General features: G+C 27.7%; 2 protein-coding genes across 5 annotated transcripts; one reads left to right on the forward strand and one right to left on the reverse strand.

The window, feature by feature from the left end:
• Window positions 1-1,464: 1,464 nt before the first annotated feature.
• On the forward strand, window positions 1,465-4,269 carry IntS11 (integrator complex subunit 11). 3 transcript variants are annotated; one of them, XM_076536354.1, is made up of 5 exons: window positions 1,465-1,912; window positions 1,995-2,267; window positions 2,344-2,766; window positions 2,860-3,684; window positions 3,744-4,269. In XM_076536354.1, the coding sequence occupies exons 2-5, from the start codon at window positions 2,019-2,021 to the stop codon at window positions 4,032-4,034; spliced, it is 1,788 nt and encodes a 595-aa protein (XP_076392469.1). In that variant the 5' UTR covers window positions 1,465-1,912; window positions 1,995-2,018; the 3' UTR covers window positions 4,035-4,269. The 3 variants fall into 3 exon arrangements, with proteins under 3 accessions (XP_076392469.1, XP_076392470.1, XP_012144930.1); XM_076536355.1 differs by having other exon boundaries at window positions 1,465-1,908; XM_012289540.2 differs by having other exon boundaries at window positions 1,465-1,861.
• Window positions 4,270-4,357: 88 nt separating this feature from the next.
• Window positions 4,358-19,993, reverse strand: LOC100877967 (uncharacterized). 2 transcript variants are annotated; one of them, XM_076536351.1, is made up of 18 exons: window positions 19,837-19,993; window positions 19,026-19,184; window positions 18,255-18,418; window positions 16,030-16,212; window positions 15,250-15,580; window positions 13,681-14,462; window positions 12,925-13,596; window positions 12,688-12,857; window positions 12,439-12,613; window positions 12,081-12,167; window positions 11,657-11,905; window positions 11,435-11,578; window positions 11,197-11,355; window positions 11,002-11,124; window positions 10,805-10,885; window positions 9,150-9,338; window positions 8,005-8,044; window positions 4,358-5,846 (listed from the first exon to the last, which is right to left on the reverse strand). In XM_076536351.1, exons 2-18 carry the CDS (start codon window positions 19,171-19,173, stop codon window positions 5,803-5,805), a joined length of 3,741 nt encoding a protein of 1,246 aa, XP_076392466.1. In that variant the 5' UTR covers window positions 19,174-19,184; window positions 19,837-19,993; the 3' UTR covers window positions 4,358-5,802. The 2 variants fall into 2 exon arrangements, with proteins under 2 accessions (XP_076392466.1, XP_076392467.1); XM_076536352.1 differs by lacking the exon at window positions 12,081-12,167.
• Between the last annotated feature and the right edge of the window lie 80 nt (window positions 19,994-20,073).

Below are 20,073 nucleotides of genomic sequence, written 5' to 3' on the forward strand. Positions count from 1 at the left end.
GAATTATATTTTACATTGTACAGTCTATACGTATGGACGCACTAAACCTATTAAATTATAGATAGTAAAACATGATTGTGAACTGAAGGGAAATGCAAGGAAGAACAACCAGTATGGTGGCGATTTATCTTTCGGGAACTTTAGATCGAGCGAATATTTTTCTTCATTTATACGTGCCGATTTTTATGCTGGCAGATGTAGGCTTTCTTTCGAATCGTGAAAATTTCTGCATTTGTAAATTTCAAAACTTCCCTGTTTCACAGCTTTTGTAGTTTCTTCTTCGATTCGAAAATCTTCAAATTTTTTAATTTTTAAATTTCTAAAATTCTAAGTTAAAATTTCTTAACTTATAAATTATGAAATATTTACCTGAATTTTTAAGTTTCGAAATTTCTATTGTATGTATAGAAAAATACCTACACTTCACAATTTTGTTAATCTCTACATTTGTAAATTTAAAAATTTGAAAATTGTTGAGTTATTTCGTAATTTCTGAATTATATTTACATATCTAAACTTAATTATTTACAAGTTTCTATATTTCTAAATTTTTAATAGATTGAAATCTTCATTAACAAATTATTAAAATATAAAATTAAATAAATTAGAAAGTTTATAAAAATAAATTAGAAAATTAGTAAATTAAATTTTAAAGTTTGTAAGCCTACCATGGTTGCCAGTGTACGTACACGATATATGCACATATACTTATTGTATATGTGCATACATATGTGCGTACAGTTGAATTCGAGCGCGTATAATGAAAATCGTATTAATCCTTCTTGGATAAAGTGATCTTTCCTGGTAAGAGAGCGATCGAATCGAAACTTGACGGATTTTTAATGAACGGATTACGTATGAGCGAAATATGAAATACGAGTGTAGCATAAAGTGATGCATTTAGATTTTTTACACGTCAAAGCGAAACCTCCTATGCCGTTTCGTTAGTATTCCGAATTTATAAAGCGCGCAAGTCTTCGATGCCATGAAAACACCACGATCCACGCAAACAATTCGCAATTTCTTTTAATTTGTCGCGTAGCATTTTACGTCTTACAGGACACATGTGAAAGGAGCGAGAATAAAATTTAAATCAAGCGGAAGAATGAAAATACATTGTACAACGTATACACACGTGTGCGCACGCGCGCGCACATATACACGAACACACCTACGCATACAGGTACATACAATAAGTAATATGGTAGTGCGCGCACAATGACGCATTACGAGATATCTTGAACAATTGGAAACATGTAAATACATAGACATAATGCCGTAATTACAAAATTATATGAATAAAGTATTGAAAATGTACATGAACCTGTGTCCGTTCCTTTTCAACTATTAGTATAATGAAGACTAATTTAGTCTTCGTACGATTAATTTTACGCATGTCTAAAATTTAATTGAAGTCCTACTGCGCAGACTCCACTATCTTTACCGCCAATCTGACAACAGGCATTAGCAGAACTAGCTCAGTTTCTATAGAATTCTTACATTCGCTTTTCACATCTTTCTTATTACTTTTAAAATAGCTGATTATACGTTTTACATTTCTCAAAACATACAGATTAATACTGTCAAAGAGTTTTGTATTATCCGCTAAAGTTTGGTCTATTCTTTTCACGCATTTCAAATGCAATTTTGAACGCGCCTTTAATGTTGAAACATGGAGGTTATGTTTACTAATAAACACTAAAAAATGAGATGAAGAGTGATGAGAGTGTTATCTGCCTTCGATAACAGAAAAATAAGAGCAAAATGAGAGAGCATTAGTCAGTGTTCATACATGAACTGTATTCAACAATTTATCTGTTAATATTAGTAAATTGTTAAGATCAGAACAGTCATTGCGGAGGTTAACTATATTCTATAGTAATTAAAGAATAGTTCAGTTAAAAGTTTGCTAGTAATATTTAGTTTCCTTTACAAAAAACTAAATTCAGCCGTTATAAACTATTTGTGTTTCATAATATTTTATAATTGTATAGAAGAATTACTTTATTGTTGAAACAATGCCGGATATTAAAGTTACACCTCTGGGAGCTGGTCAGGATGTTGGAAGAAGTTGTATACTAGTTTCAATGGGTGGAAAGAATATTATGTTAGATTGTGGTATGCACATGGGTTTCAATGATGAAAGACGCTTCCCAGATTTTTCATATATAGTTCCAGAAGGTCCAGCAACTAATTATATTGATTGTGTGATCATTTCGCACTTTCATTTAGATCATTGCGGTGCTTTACCATATTTTACAGAAATGGTAAATAAATTATGGAAAAATAAAAATTTTAAATTACAGGTTCAAAACATATGCTTATAAGTAATTTTATATTCAGGTAGGTTATACAGGTCCAATTTATATGACACATCCAACAAAAGCTATTGCTCCTATATTACTTGAAGATATGAGAAAAGTTGCAGTGGAACGTAAAGGAGAGAGTAATTTCTTCACTTCACAAATGATAAAAGATTGTATGAAAAAAGTTATAGCTGTTACATTGCATCAATCTGTAATGGTTGATTCAGAACTGGAAATAAAAGCGTATTATGCAGGACATGTGCTGGGTGCTGCAATGTTTTGGATTCGTGTTGGTTCACAATCAATTGTATATACTGGTGACTATAATATGACTCCTGATAGACATTTAGGTGCTGCATGGATAGATAAATGCAGGCCAGACTTATTGATATCAGAATCAACATATGCTACAACTATTAGAGATTCCAAAAGATGTAGGGAAAGAGATTTCTTAAAAAAAGTATGTTTGAACAATTGTTTAATAATTATTATTAAACTTTATCTATGACGTATATAAATATAAATTTCATCTATGCAAAAATCATGTTTGCAGGTTCATGAATGTATAGACAGGGGCGGAAAGGTATTAATTCCAGTATTTGCTCTTGGACGTGCACAAGAACTTTGCATATTATTAGAAACATATTGGGAACGAATGAATTTAAAAGTTCCTGTATATTTTGCTCTAGGTTTGACAGAAAAAGCTAATAATTACTATAAAATGTTTATTACTTGGACCAATCAAAAAATTAAGAAAACTTTTGTACAGAGAAATATGTTTGATTTCAAACACATAAAACCATTTGACAAAGCATATATCGATAATCCTGGAGCTATGGTAGTATTTGCTACCCCAGGTATGTTACATGCAGGACTATCTTTACAAATTTTCAAAAAGTGGGCTCCAAATGAAGCAAATATGGTTATCATGCCTGGATTCTGTGTCCAAGGCACTGTCGGTCATAAAGTTTTGAATGGTTCCAGAAGAATTGAATTTGAAAATCGACAAATCGTAGAAGTTAAAATGGCGGTAGAATACATGTCCTTCTCTGCACACGCGGATGCAAAAGGTATCATGCAATTGATACAATATTGTGAACCTAAAAATGTTATGTTGGTACATGGAGAATTTGCTAAAATGGAATTCCTTAAAGAAAAAATAAAACAAGAATTTGGAACCAATTGTTACAATCCTGCAAATGGGGAAACTTGCGTTATCACAACTATTTCCAAAGTACCAGTTGATGCTTCTTTAGCATTATTAAAAGCTGAAGCAAAAAGATATTCAGCTTTGCCGCCAGATCCTAAAAGGCGAAGGTTACTTCACAGTATTTTAATGTTACGAGAGGATGGAGCCTGTCTAGTGGATGCGGACGAGGTATTTATTACGTTTCATTTAATTAATATATATATAATCATAAGTGTTCTTTTTTTAAGGTGACAAAAGCGGCAGGTATAACGAAACATGTAGTACGTTTTACATCTACTGTTCAAGTTAGGGATCCTGGTCCAGCACATTCAACAACCTTAAAATTATTGCAACCATTGAAAGAAAGATTATCAGGTTGGACCGTTCAACTAACAGATGGATCAATATCTGTTGAATCTGTTTTAGTAAAAGTAGAAGGTGATGAAGATGATCAAAAAAGTGTGTATGTATCATGGACAAATCAAGATGAAGATTTAGGTAGTTACATTTTAGGATTTTTACAAACTATGTTGAATTAAGTACTTAACTGTTAAACATTAAACCTCAAAATATGCTTATAACCTGTGATACTGATGCAGTGAATACATATTATTTTTATAATAACAAGAAAGTCAGTAACTAATAAAAAAAAATCACAAACCTAATATACTAAACAATATTAACTTGTCTTCACTCACGTACAAGTTACACAAAAATAAATTGTAAATTTTTTTAAAAATGTATATATACAATAAAATGATAATACATACGTAATTTTAATGTTATTATTGCTATATACATGTTTAATGATCCTTTTGGACCGATTTTAATTCTTCACAGTAAAAAAATAAGTACACTGCAATAATATTTAAAACATTTTTATTTTGATTTATAGTAAGGAAACATATATGTATAGGTATATCCCTTGCATTCTTCGTAAGTAATATTGCTTATATAACACCTGATATTTTATATGTACCCGTTTTGTAAAACTGTCTTTTTAGGAATTACACTATAAAAGAAAAAGAAACTAAAATAAACCATAAATACTTGTAATTATTATGTCTAATAAAAAACCTTTATTTTTTTTTGTTTTAATTTTCGGATTAAAGTGTGATTAAATAACTTACATAATTTGCTACAATTACAAATTATTGATTAAACTTATATATTATCTAACGTCAAATAAAACAATAAACTTTCTATTAACTGTATGTAATAATCCAAATGTAAAACATAAGTACAGTATTCAGCATAATATTTTTGCAAAATAAACGATATAATTATACTTCACGAAACAATATATCTAGTACACTATAAATTAGAGTATTGTTACTTTCTTCAACATTCTGTAACATAACACTGTAATAAAAATTATAATTCTTTTATAAAATAAACTAACATAAAAACTTTAATAAACGCTCTTTTAAATGCCCCAATTGTATTTAAATTACTCTATCTTATGATTCCAATTTCGTATATAAAAATCATTTAAACCATCATTTTATTAATATAGCTTATTTACTTTATTATATTTTTGTGTTCAAATGTGCTCCTGAACAAATTTTTTACATTTTCTATAAGTTGTGCATGATTAAGTCTTTTTCTTGATCTTGTAAAATCGATTTGTTCGTCAATTTAAAGTTGCTCCTGCTAGCAGTCTTGAACACACTATTACTTTTTATACATGTGATCACGTGAACACGATCATTTATTGCACATTAATTCATTAACGATTTCAGCTTTGTATACAAATGCTTTAACAATATGAAAATTATCTAAAACTCTGGTGTCTGCTATTTCATTAAGAAAAAAAAAACAAAGGACACTAAAAGTACCTGTTTTATCATTCGTGATTTAAAGTATCGTGCGTTTCATTAAGCGTAACATACGTAAATTTTACTCTATAAATGATATATAATAAATTTCAGATAAAGCGCTACGAAGACTATAGAAACTTATTCATGATTTGTATAACAAAAATAATATTAAAACAATATTGTTCGTAATGTAATTTACAATACACAGTTGCAGCAATTTTTAAATTATTGTAGTTCTTTGTGTTCATCACTTTGTGCAATTACGACAAACACCAGGTTCATTATTTCTTAGTGTCTAGCTACAGAAGTTTCATTATTTATATTTCTTTCCACATAATAAAATATGATACTCTTTTTATACGAAACATAACATTTCATCAGAATATTAGTCTTTTCGATAGCAAAGTTTACCATGTTGATCTATAGTGTTGGAGTATGTGTGATTTTACTTCTATTTCCATAATCAACTGTCTGATTTTGCACTGTATTAACGCAGCTTGCTCTTTGAAGTTATTTTTTTCCTGAACCACCCTGGAAAAAGATGAAACGAATTTACTATTGCACTTAATGTCTGAAAGAGGCTATATAAATAAAATGTAGTCAAGTTCTTTAACAAATATTCCACCAGATACAAAATTAAATAATTAATTCTTTCAATAAATTAATTATAAAATACGACTTTAATGATTTATATAATCCTTTCATTTTATTAAAGAAACCTAGATTTGAACGTATCTGTTGGAAAAAGTAGTATATTGAACTGATTTTTTGCGTGCTAATTTATACTAATTAGTACATTAACGAATATAGCTTTTATTAAATACATTTCTCTTAAAAATAAATTATGAACATAATGAGGACAAATACATAAACTAATATTATAATGTTAGTATCATTTGGAACAAAATCTATCACCAAACATAAAGCAATATTAAAAATAATTCTATGTTAGTTACAAATAATTCTTACATATAAGGGTCACATAAATACATATATATTACTGCAAGCCAAAAACATAAAAATGAAATGAAAAGTGCATTAAATCAATAATATTCATGCTGTTAGAATTAAGAAAAATCTTTCTACTTAACATAAACATAATTGCAGTCAATTACTCTTACTTAGCTATCTCTTTCCATGAATGTAAATCACAGAACATAAATCCAACAGCATAAATTTAATGATATAACAAAGCGAAATAAAATATAATTTGTTATAGAAGCATATTTCATATTAATATTATGGCTGCTAAAACGTATGTTAAGTTATATTCAACAATAAGTATATATGTAATCTGTAAAAAAAAGTTAATTAAAACAATAAGAGCAAAAGCTACACAAATTTATTAAAAAAATAATGATATTATTGTGAGAAATTATTAATGATTTAAATTAACAAAAAAATTGTGTAATCATTTTAATAGAGCAAACATAAAACTTTTTCATAGTGTGCCCTTTACCCCAGTGTTTGTGTTTTTAAAATTTAATCCATATGTAGCTATGCATACATCTTTGTACCCATCATCTTCACATAGCTCCTTTCCACGCTGGCAATGTTATATATTTTGTTCTTCTTTGTCAAACTGTTTCTATAACTATACAGAGAATATTGTGTGTTTCTATAAGTGAATAATGATTAAATGAATAACAAAATTATTGGCTTCCTTACTATTTATTATGTAATAGACGTCATTTGAAGTTAAGCTGCAACTAATATATTCCTGTACCTTTATGCGGATAAAATAATACATTAGTGCAGAGATTCCCAAAGTGTGGGTCGCAAGTTAATTTTAGTGGTCTGTGTTAAATATTAAAGTAAAAACAATTTTAGGGGAGTAAAAATTTACACTGTTGTAATATGGAATTTTGAAATGTTGGAACATTAGGACTTGGAATTTTTTAACTTTTTTCTTTAGGACATTAGGACTCTGAGACTCTGGAATTTGGAAAATAATGTATTACAAGTGACTTGGTCATGAAAAATTGCCATTTTTAAAGGTGGGTCTTGGCCCAGTAAATTTTGGGAAGCCCTGCTTTAGTGTAACTGAGAATGAAACTATATAAAACTGATTTCCCTTATGTGCTGGGACAATCAAAATGCATTATGATAATCAAATAAAGCTAGCATGATCTAAACATTGTGCAACATTTCTGGGGACACACACATTGTAACAGCTTATAACTTAAAACAACTTACAATCAAAAATTGATAAACATTTTTGAAAAGTTGAGGAACTTCTTAAATAAAATATATGCATGTGCAAAAAAGAGACCTCTATAATTTATGTATAAATTTGTATAATCTTCATAATTTAAATGAATTCGTTACTAACTTTTAACATTTATATGTTTGAAATATTTTGAAATTATCAATAGGTCAGAAATATAATTTTTTTAATACTAAACTATTATTGTTCACTTCTGAGTAATTTTAACACTATTTATTTCTTTTTCTACAATTTTCAGTAACTGTTCAAAAAATGATACTAGTTGTAAGCAAATAATAAAATAGTGCTTATTAAAATAAGAATGTAACATTTTAATACTACAAAAAATAATGTGTGCAACGTAAATTAATATTTTAAAATAAACCATTGTATTAAAACCTGGCATAAACTGCTAATAGCAGTCTACCATTAACCCTTTCAAAAGAAGAAAAGTTCCAGAATCTCATATCTTGTTTTGCATACCTGCGAATCTGCGCCCTTTTGCCATGGGTTTCTTAGTGGACTGTCGGAACAATCAAAATAACAAAATTGTTATTCATCGTTATAACATAACAGTTTGTACGGCAAAGTAAAGTTTCATATTAATCGTAGAATCATGACGAGCCACTTTCAGCTATTAATTTTAATAACAATTATATTCAACAAAACATTAAATATTCTTTTTCCTCTATAAAACAAACACTGGGACAAAGGGATAAATATGTTATTACAATTTGCACCGAATTTTTTTAAATAAAATTGTGTGAATTGAAAATTATTTTTTTAAGGAATAAAATTATTGATATAGAATTGCATGCTTCCTGCGATACATCCGCTATTCAAAAATTTTTCATTAAAAATAAACTAAAGTAACATAAGCTGTAAATAACATACTTTAGCAATGTCAATTGTAATTGATTAAACATATTAAACATTATAACTATTGTTCACTTTTTACTTTTTTATAAACTCTGTAAATGAACTTATGACATAAATAATATAAAATAGTGTAAAAATTTTGTAAGTATTTTTACGACAGATCTCTTTTTAATTTAAAGCCAGTATATACATACAAATATAAATTGTAGTTGAATGAACAGCCATAAACAGCCACAATAAATAATAATCGAAATATTCAACACAAGTCTACTATAAAATACTTTTTCAAAATATAAACTACTCAAATGATATTCTGTAATATTGCAACAAAATAGTAAAGTAGGACTCAGAATTATCACAAGGAATTGTTATTATTTTATACTCATGAATTATACATATTAGTAATATAGAAAAATGTCATTATTACTATCTGAATTTGTGTTATTTAAATTAGTGTTCTGAAAACAATATTTGATTAAAAAAAAAATTGCTTGTATTCACGGTATAGAATTTCAGAAATATATGAATTTACATATTTTTCTACATCAAAAATTAATATACAAAACAAATACCTCCTTATCCATAAATCAACTAACAAAGTGTAAAGATATACCTATTAATTAAAATAACACTCTTTGTAATACTGAGTCCAAATAAAAAATACCCCCTATTTTAATAAATAACTGAAATGCACCTATTTAATAATAGAGCCTGTAATTGTTCCTTTTTTTCACAATTTTGAAGTTTACCTTCCTTTTTTTCTTGTGCTTTTTATGCTGCTGGCTCATCAACGGATTCCAGCTAGGCTGTGTGTTGTGATCTGTCATATGACACGATTTGGAGGAGTATTTTGTAGTTAAGGGGCTGTTGTCAATTTCTTGTGGAGACTGAACCAAATTGATGGGCTTGATAATGGAACAATTTGTGAACTCTGTATTCTTGAAAAGAATATTTTCTAATACAGCTATCAAAGTTTGTGCTGCTAAGGGGTGCTGTTATTTTAGATACATTATTATTTTACTCTCCATGTATTCTAACAAGCAACGACAATTTACCAAATCTTTTATTTGCGAATTATGAAAAAATTTGCAAAATTGTCGTTGTAGAAGTGGTTAAAAGATCAAATGATACACAATAATTAAATTGCTCATATATATCCATTTGACAAAAATGTTATCTTTTTATATTTTATTAAAACAACTCACATATACTTCTTAGAGTACTTCAAAATAAAATTTCCTAACATTTAGAAAAGTGATAGAACTCAGAAAGTAATGACTAGTAACAATTAATAATTTATAAAATATTTATTCTAGCGGCTATTAAATGTTCTTCCTAAAACTAATCTCAATAATAGTAAAATATGCAACAATTAAATAGCGGCTTCAACGTAAAAATATTACTTTCCGAATTATCACTTTTCCAAATATAGAACTATCCGTCTATATTGTTTTTACATTTTAATTTATCTTTTACAGTTAGGCATTTAAATGTTATTTAATATTTGAGCTGATTAAGTGTAATCCTAAGTTAATTAATTATGGCACGTTTCATTTTCATGTAATACTTTTATATACCTAATTAATTCTCAAATATATATAATATATAAATTAGTTTCATTATTTCGAAATTATACACGTACTATTTAAGAATCTGATTAATACCTTTGAAATATATGATATTCATGAACTATACTTAGAATTATACTCACTTTAAATATTAAATAATGTTTGAATATTTTTGTAAAAAATAAATCAAAATATGAGAGCAATAATACCACACCTAAAATTACGTTTACTATAAAATTTGAAAACCAAGTAGTCATAAAATTTTTAAAGAAGACTCAGAGCCTTTCGACTATTAATATTAATAAAACAAAATATAACAACTGTAACCATGTGTATAATGTAATTATTATGCGTTCTCAAATAATTTATTCATTATATTACTTATATTACGTATTTAATAAATATAATTTTATATAGATAATACTGTGTAAAAGACAATGGACTAAGAAATTCATACAATATTTAATCACGTACGTTTTACACCCATCAAAGAAAGTATTCAATTAAAAAGTTTTTTTTTATACATATATAACAATATTTACTTTACTAAAATAGCTTTTACAAAATAATACCTATATATGAAATTTTTACCATATTATTAATACATTTAGTAAAGTACTAATAAAACGCATTGAATTTCTGTTAGTAAATTACTTGCACAAATTAATTATAATTAATACCTTAAGTCAAAATTTTGCAACGTTACGTAGCTTCTCACATTTTCGCATTATAGCTATAATTTTTTTAATAGAAGCTTAATAATCTTTTTATATAAAAGGCACTGGACAAAAATTAGTTAGAACACTTACAAAACATTAGAATCAGTGTATACTAACCTCAGAATTAGAACACTCGGAAGTTGGCGGCCCATTTAACACTGATTGTTCTGGATTACTACAATTTCCACGAACTTCGCTCTAAAATTAAAACAATTCAATATCGTTTATTTTTTTTAAATGTTATTCTATTCTAGATTGCTATTTTTATAATTATGTATATAGTAATGTTTATAATGTTGATGTGTATTTTGTACCTTAATTTGTGACATTTTTTGGTGAAGTTGTGTAACTACAGAACGTAACTTGTCTAATTCCGCGTCTACTGCTGCTCTTTTGTTACATTCTATTTGAAGTTCTTCCGATAATCGTGCCTTTTCCTATAATAAATACAACTTATAAATAAAACGTAAAATTTACCATATTTAACAAAATTTGTACTTTCTGTGTACCTCTTGAAGTTTTTCCAGTGCAGCTAAATCATGAGTATTTATTTCATTGGGAAATGATGTTGGTGCAGATCTATGCGCCAGTAATTGGGAATTGGTTTGTTCTTTAAGAGATTCTGCATCTTTTAACCTAGTTTCCAACTCTACTATTTTGGCTTGTAACTATATAAACAATCAATAAATTATTTATTTATGTTTCGAACATATTATGAGTTAAATTATGAAAATCATTTAAATTCACCTTTTCATGTGCATTTAATTTGTTCATGAGCTCGTTCAATTCAAGCCTAAGATTTGCGACTTCATTTTCCTTCTTTCGAAGCTGAGCCTCCCATCTTGCTTCTTCCGACTCCACATGACTTTGAAGTTTATAGAGCATACCTTCCTGTAAATATATTTTAAATAAATGAAACTTCAAACTGAATCTAAATTAAATAACTTCACAAGCAAGTATGAAACTTACTGTATCATCAATGATTTGTTTGTAATGTGATACCAAGCCTTGTAAATTTTTGTTCTGTTTTTCTAAGTCTGAATGCGTTTCAACTACATTCTTCTTTCTTAAATCTATTAAAACTGCATTTACTTTTTCTTCGAAAACTTTAAGCCATTGATCATATGACTTTTCAGATACTTTTACTTCTGGGAATATCCTCTGTAATAAAGTCTTTGTTAAATCTTCTTGTTCTATTTTCACCTTTTGTGCAGCTTCCTAAAAATAAAAATAGCAATTCTTAATCTTGATTAATATTCTATTTAAATAAGAAAAGATACAATGTAAGATGAAAATTTTAGTTTATTACATATTATATGTGAAAATAAAAAACAATTGCCGAACAATTAGAAATTTTGAAAAAGAGTTCTAAACAAATAAAATTAAAACTTACATCAAAGTTCTTTCCATTGCTAGTTTTAATACGCGATTCAGCAGCAGAAAGAGCTTCCATCACTTTCCAGTTTTTCATACGCAACTCCTGTTCCAACCATAAAAAAAGATCAGTATGATATAACTTGATATAAATATTTTAGTACGAATAAATGAAAAAAGATTAAGTTTTTAAAATTTTAATGGAAAGATTGGCAAAGTGATGGAAGCAGTAAAAGCTTATTGTCAAAATACATAGATGAAAAATATACTCTATATAACCATTTGATCACGGGTATGATTTGTAAATTTACGGGTAACTTTTCCTTTTGTTTCACATATATAACATATGTATTTAGTAAGTGCGTGGTATAACTTACATTATTTTTAGATCTCTGAGCTTCTAAATCACTACTCAAGCGAGCAGCGAGGCTGCGTTGATTGTTCACATCGCTTCGCAATGCATCAACCTGAGCAGTTAGTTGACTGAGTTCTGCCTCCTTATGCGTTAACTCTTTTCTTAATGCTTCTAACTGACTCTCCTTTTGGGCCAACCTTCAAGCATATGTTAAATTATAAAAATATTAAATTATATATTCATTATTTTATATAAGTATGTAGATACATACAAATTAGTTTGTTCTACAAGTTGTACATTCTTTTGAACGTTATCATCGATTCCATTTTCTCGGCCTTCTGCAGCTGGGCGTTCAGTCGTTGCTGCTAATTGAGAAGCCAATGATTCATTCTCTTCTTGCAGTTGTTTCAGTTGTTTTTGTAATTCAGTAACACTTGCCAACTGAAAAACCAATATATGTACTTCAAATAAAATGTTATTTGCAATTAATTTCAAAGATATAAAGTACCTGCATTGAAAGTTTATCATTCTCTTCTTGTAATCGCGTAATTTGTAACTGTGTTTCACTTAATTTTTTGTCATTACTCTGTAACCTGTTTATTTCAGCCTTTAACATTTTGATTTCGTTTGTTGCTTCATTTGCCACTCGAAGTTCTGCGCGGATTTTTTCTAATTCGACTTCCTTTTGTTTCAATTGCTCTTCCAACTTCTGCACATCACACTTATGAGTATTAGCTTCTTCTTGTACCTTCTTCAAATTTTCTACTACCTTTTCAAATTCAACCGTAACTGTATCCAGTTTCTTTTGTGTTGCATCTAATTGTGTCTCCAACTTTACTACATTTTCTGTTGACTGATTAAGCTCCACTCGTACATTATTAAGTTTCTCCTCAGATTTTTTCAACTCTTCTTCTTTATTTACCAGTGTCATTTTAAGAGCTGTAATTTCAGCTGCTTCAGATTTCGCTTCATTCATGGAAGCTGATAACTCAGATTTTAATTTCACTAACTCTGACTGAGCTTTATTCAACTCTGTTTTTAATGCTGAAACATCATTGGCTTCTGATTTTACAGTATTGAGTTCACTTTGCAATGAGTTTACTTGCTTTTGAAGCTCTTGTTCATGACGATGAGCATTCTTTAATCTATGATCTAAATCAGCATGAGCGCGATGTGATTCCTAAATGAATATTTTATATCTGAGTGACGCGTTTAAACACTTTTTAACACAAAATTTTATATCTTTATTTGTAACGTTTCTTACCTCAAGTTGTCTAGCAACATCCTGTAATCTATCTCCAGCTTCTTTAAAATGTTGTAACTGTCCTTCGGAATGCATTAATTGGCTTTGCATAAGTCCTAATTGTTGTTGTAGCATTTCTATTTCAGCTGTAGTGCTTTCACAAGTTTCTTGCAATTCACTTTGTAGATTTTGTACTTCCACGTGTTTCTGCGCTAATTGTGTCTTTAAAGAATTTTCATTTTCACGCATCTGTGCAAACTGAACTTCCATCTGTTTACGCTGTGCGATCAATTCTTGTTGCAGATGTCCTTGAGTTTGTCCCTGATCTTCTTGCATTTTATGAATGATTGCGGCATTTTCGTTTACTTTAGTTTGCAGCTGTTCAATCTGTCTAGTGAATCCTTGTTTTTCAGCGGCATGACTTTCCAAAATATGTTGCATACGCGTATGTAAAGTCTGAGTCTCTGTTACTTTTGCATTTAATGCTTCTTCCAGTTGTCTTACGCTAGCCGATAATCTAGATCTTTCAGAATTAAGTTCAGCTCGCAATTCTTTCAGTTTATTTTGAAACGCGATGTTTGCTTCATGCTCGTCTGCCAAAGCTTTTTCCTTTTCTGCCAATTGTTTCTTTAATTTAATAACCGGATCAGCACGGCCCTCTGTCCATTCTGAATGTTCTGGTGGATTGTCCATTTGTTTATTTAAAAGCTGATCAATAAGGATTTGTATTTCAGAACGACTGAGTTCAGCTTTTTGAACTAAAGGCATCAAAAGGGATACATTGACAGCATCTTTGTCTCCGCCTAAAATGAAAAGATATTACCAAAAATTATAGAATTTGATATGAATAAATAGGAAATAAAGATGATTTAATGAAATAATTCATAAAAAGTGTAAACATGCTACTGAAATATTCAAATGGTATAATATTTTTCCATTATATCTATCTGATGTTTTACTCTTTTATCAATTTATCATAATGTAACTACAAACTAATGCTAATAAAAACATGTTAAAAAAAAAATTAAACCTTTCTTAACAAATGTAACAAATGCATAATGTTATTCCTTATATGGGAATGACCTTGATAGTAACTGTATGGACAATGACCTGTAAAAAGAGAAGGGGAATTGACCCTACCTCAGCTGCATTCCAAAGCACTTTAGAAGAATCTGTTTTGCTTAAGGTAGATTCCTTGCAAAGTTTAAACATATTTAATAAATGTTGTTCTGTTTCTAATAATAAACTACACATTACATATTTATAAACTAATACAAAGTATTTATCTTGAGTTACTTTTTTGACAAATATCAATATTACAAACGAATAATTTCATTTCATACATATAACAGGTGCAATGGCTATAATGATATTAAACATTATTCTCAAGAAAGTAATAAAATTAAAGTTTGCTTTATTTAATATAAGTAAAAATTTACAACACATTAATAAAGAATTTTTATAAAAATAATATATGTATATACATATATCATGCATTTGAAATTAAAATAATAAAATTCAATTATATATTTAGATATTAATTAAAACAATAAATTAATCAGAAAGAAGGTAATTAATGTATTAACTTACCAATTTGTGCTAAGATGTCATTTTTCTTCTTTGACTTTTTAGATTCTTTAGGTGGAGGTTGAGTAGAAACTAAAGATTCTTTTACAATTTCTTTCACCTCTTTTACTGGTGTTTCTTTTTGTTCTTTGATATCTTTTGTTTCTTTTACAGAATCCTTGTTAATTGATGGTCCATTAACATTTGCATTAGTCTCTTTTTTTTCTTCTTTATTAACATTTTCATCCTTTTTTTTTGCAGAGTCCTTCACACTTTTCTTTGATTTGGTTGGAGTTTCCTTTGGTGATTTATTTGCAACTGGCTCAGACTGTCCAATTTGTTGTAAATTTTCTTTCTATTAAGAACAAAAGACATTGAAACAAATATATTAAGAATCATATTAAAATTTATTAGGATTGGAAAAATTAAATACACAAAAATTAATTTTGTACTAAATTATTTGTTAATAAAATTATATAAATAATGTGGGCACATATAAAACAAAAGAACGGTTGAAAATTTAAATAACTGCAATACACTAAAAACATTAACAAATAAGATACATAATGTCAGCGTAAAAATCAATATTTAAATTTATTTTTGTGGTAATGGGTTGGGTATATTAAAATTAGTTTGTAGATCAGACATACATAAATCTGAAAATGCATTAATCGTATTAAATAAGCACTAACACTTTTCAAATGTATAGTTTTTGTGTTATAAAAGCAGCAAGCTATGCAAAATAACGAAAAAGGAATGAAATGCATATGCGGTAAAATATTCTACCAAAAGCAATTCACTCACACTATGACTCCGTATGAGTTCGAGGTCGTCCTTTGGCTGAATGAGGTCAAAATGATTAGCCTCTGCCGAGAAGGGTTGTGAAGAACTTAATTCAGTCACAATAACCAATGGCTCATCTTTATTTACAAGAATTGGTTTTACCTTTTCAACCTTGCTTTTCTTCTTACTTCCTTTGCTACCCCCCTATGATTTCAATGTATATGTAAAATGTTTTCCATATATTAAAGAAATAAAAAATAATAAAGACAAACATCTTTCACTTCTATAGAGATACATATTATTTTACATTATATTAAAATGAACATTCAAAATGATTCAAATCTATTTAAATATATATTGACCTCAAATAGCAGTGTAAATTACAAATTTGTTTTATGGAAACTAATAGGTCATATTCATTACTTGACTTATATATTAGTTTACTTTTCACCTTAAAACTGTACTTATTTTGATTTCTTGACAAACATATATACCTGAAATTGATAAATCCATTAACAGTCTCAACTTCTTTTATATTTCAACAATTAAAAAGTATCTTACTTCTTCTCGACAATATAAATTATGTAAAAATTCCATATCTAATAATTTAATATTAATATTAACAATCTTAATAATATATAAAATATTTAAAATAAACATATTTTCTTTACTGTCTTCAAATTAAATTATGCTCTCTACACATCTCTTATTTTGATTAATTTAGTTAACGTAGCATTAAACCTAAGATAAGATCATAAATAATGTAATAATGTATGAAGCAGTTATTTATAGAAAGTAATCTTGAGGTCCTAGAACTGTTTATCAATGGCCAATAAAGAAAAAACACATTTGCTCGAGTTAATTTGTTTCATATCAGATCAGTATTTTTCGTTTTTTAATTTTATTTAAAGATTCACAAACCTATCTCATTCTCTTTAATTTATTAGATATGCTCGATATTTATTAAGGTTATATATGTATGAAACAAAATACTTCAATATATATTCATATACATATATATATATATATATATATATATATTTAAAATTATAATTACAACCAACTTACCAAGGCATAATTTCAACTACATTAAATAAATTTATAAAATATAAAATATTGCAAATAGAATCATATACTGCTAGGTAAAAATTTGATATTATACAAACATACTAAAAACTATACATATATTACTACAAAATTCATGAATAACAAATAAAAATCGTCTAATTACAAGATTTATCACTTTATAATTTTTGCCTTTTAGATTGTCTTTTCTTTTATAGAGTAATACTTGGCTATAAATATCCAATATATTTCATTAAAATAATGTCCATTTCAATATAATGTACATAAAATGTAATATACAAAATATTTCATAAAACTATCACAAAATTAAATAGGGAAAACATCGTCAATTAATTTTTACATTGATATAGGAGTGTGCAGTTAGTTTACTTAATTTATGTTTTTAATGATAACATTAAAATCAAAAACGTAACTAAGACAACACAAAGATGAGGATACAAAAACAGGAAAATACTTTTAGCTAAAAAAAAAAGATAAATAAATAAATAAGAAAACTACTTTGATATAAAAATTGTTACTTTGCACCACATAAAATTCGTGTATTAGTTTAGACAAAATAGTCTATTAAATATTTTGTAAAAAATAGTATTACACATTATTAAAGAGTTATACTAACATATTACAATTAGTCTTTATGAATTGTATAACACCCAGACTGAAATGTGATACTTCAAGAATAGAAAGACCTTAAATGACGTACAGGTGTAACATACAATATATGAGGATACCATATTTCATGCATGAGATGTATGAAAACACAAGAATAAAAAAGCATATATGTGTGTTCTCCCATTTATAAAGATGTAGTATGGTTATTCACATACAAAGTGTAACATGCAATAAGCATGTAAAGATAATAAAAATTAAGTTAGAACTAAATAATATAATATTTATTCAAAAATAATATAAATTACTATTTTGTTTTATAGAAGAAAAATTATTATTTTAATTAAGTTTGCCAATTTAGAATATAAAACAATTAATTCTTGCTTGAAATTAATTTTATAGTCATTTTTTATTATAAATCATAATGCCAATTAATGCTGATTACTTCATGTATCTTTTGAAGAAATTATGTATATTTATGAAAAGCAATATCTTTTAGAAGAATTATTTTTATAAAATGTGTCATAGAACATGTATTTAAAGAGTCTACTTACCCGTAGTAATGGTTCTAAAGGTAGTATTTGAGGATTTTCTTCAAACTGAACATGTTCTGGTTTCTCTTCTTTATCTTCTTTTTCCTCCTTTTCTTCTTTCTTCTCTTTTACTTTCTTCCCTGTCTTATTTTTATGTTTCTTCTCCTTATTTTTATCTTTCTTACCTAGAAATAATAATTATATATATATTGCAAATAATATAAATATTTCAGTATAGTTAAGTTATTTTAACAAAATTACTTATCAAAGTATGATAACCAAATATTTATATCATTCAAAAATGAAAAAAGGATCCACTGATAAAGGAGCACATGCCACATTTATGTCAACTTTTAATTCTTAGTATTATTAGTACCATGAAATAATGAACATATAAACCTATTTAGAAGCCAAAGTCCAAAGTTTGGCTATAAAAGTTCAGGAATGACAAATTCTGGCCACAGCTGTATAAAGAAAAAGGTTTCTTAGATTATCAACATGCTCCATACAATGTATTAAAACAAAGCCCTAAAAAAAATAGAATGCAGCATAAAATCCTATAAGAATGAAGTTCAATAATCATTATTTTATAATGATTTCTTTTATGAGTCTTTCATTTTGCAATGAAAATTGTTCATCAAGACCTAACAAAAAAATCTAATTTCCCTGTAAGTTTATAATATTGTGACATGTGTTCCTTTTCCATTTGTGCCTCTTAGTTATTTAATAGCTCCGAAGGAGTGCTCAACATAATATCTTTGCGCTAAAATTATATCATATTATTTTACTCACTGAATAAAAGATCATCAGGAAGTTTTCTCTGTTCTGCTATTGCTTCTTCATAAGACTTTTCCTTTATACCAAACATTGACACTAAAACAATAACTGCTGCGGAAATAACTACGACTGCTATGTAAACCAATCCTGTCTGAACATCCATTTTGCCTATTTCTATGGAAATAAAATTTGTATTACTTTTTAATCTTCATATTAGTAATATGAAAAAAGCTAATTTATTAAAATCAATAATTTGGTAACAAGCAAATTTGCTAAATATTTATCCACATAAAATTTATCTCATAAAACATTATACCATCTTTATTATAATACATTTATAACAAATTTAAATTAACCATAACATTTCACTATTTTTTTCAATGAAAATTATCAACATACTACATAGTATTACTTATCAATAATATAAATGCACATTCAAGAATACAGTATTAATCAACTTTTATAGATATAAAAAACTTTTCACAGAACATTAGTGTAAATTTTATTAAAGTGTACTTGCAAGACATAATAATACAGCATATAAAATGAACACAACAGATATATATGTAATATGTATATATACATATACATATATATGACACAAAGTGTTTTGCAAAACAGCAATTTCCCAAGTGAAAGTTTCGAGAAATGTTACAATGAAAATGACATATGGGTGACAAGCAGATCATCGACACAATCGCTGGAGATGAGTCAAATATTTCAACATTAAACCACGAATCGGTAGAACCGGCAAATTGATTTATATACTACTAACATTTTATTAAAACGATAAAACTCATAAACTTGCTGAATCTGCACTGCTCACCGAAAATCTTTTCTGTAAATTGCTTCCACTAAAGAATGCAAAACGAACAGGATACTGTGTTTGTCTATCGGGAATCACGACAAGATTCACACACGACGATTCTTCCCAAGAATTATGGCTGCCGGACATCCAAGCAAGTGTACGTGTTCAAAGCCACGCCTATCGAAACTCCTGTTTCCTGATTGGTGGCAATCATTGCCACGTATGCAAAATACTGTTCAAGCAACAATAAAATTC

This window comes from Megachile rotundata, chromosome 10 (assembly GCF_050947335.1).
Source record: "Megachile rotundata isolate GNS110a chromosome 10, iyMegRotu1, whole genome shotgun sequence".
Classification (NCBI taxonomy): Eukaryota; Metazoa; Arthropoda; class Insecta; order Hymenoptera; family Megachilidae; genus Megachile; species Megachile rotundata.

Coding starts and splice junctions, on each gene's coding strand:
- IntS11 (XM_076536354.1), top strand. CDS start 2,019: ATGCCGGATATTAAAGTTACACCTCTGGGAGCTGGTCAGGATGTTGGA. Junction 2,767..2,859: donor AAAGAGATTTCTTAAAAAAA/GTATGTTTGAAC, acceptor TCATGTTTGCAG/GTTCATGAATGTATAGACAG. Junction 3,685..3,743: donor GTCTAGTGGATGCGGACGAG/GTATTTATTACG, acceptor TCTTTTTTTAAG/GTGACAAAAGCGGCAGGTAT.
- LOC100877967 (XM_076536351.1), bottom strand. CDS start 19,173: ATGGATGTTCAGACAGGATTGGTTTACATAGCAGTCGTAGTTATTTCC. Junction 16,213..18,254: donor CTTTAGAACCATTACTACGG/GTAAGTAGACTC, acceptor TTGAAATCATAG/GGGGGTAGCAAAGGAAGTAA. Junction 10,886..11,001: donor AAAAAATGTCACAAATTAAG/GTACAAAATACA, acceptor TTTTAATTTTAG/AGCGAAGTTCGTGGAAATTG.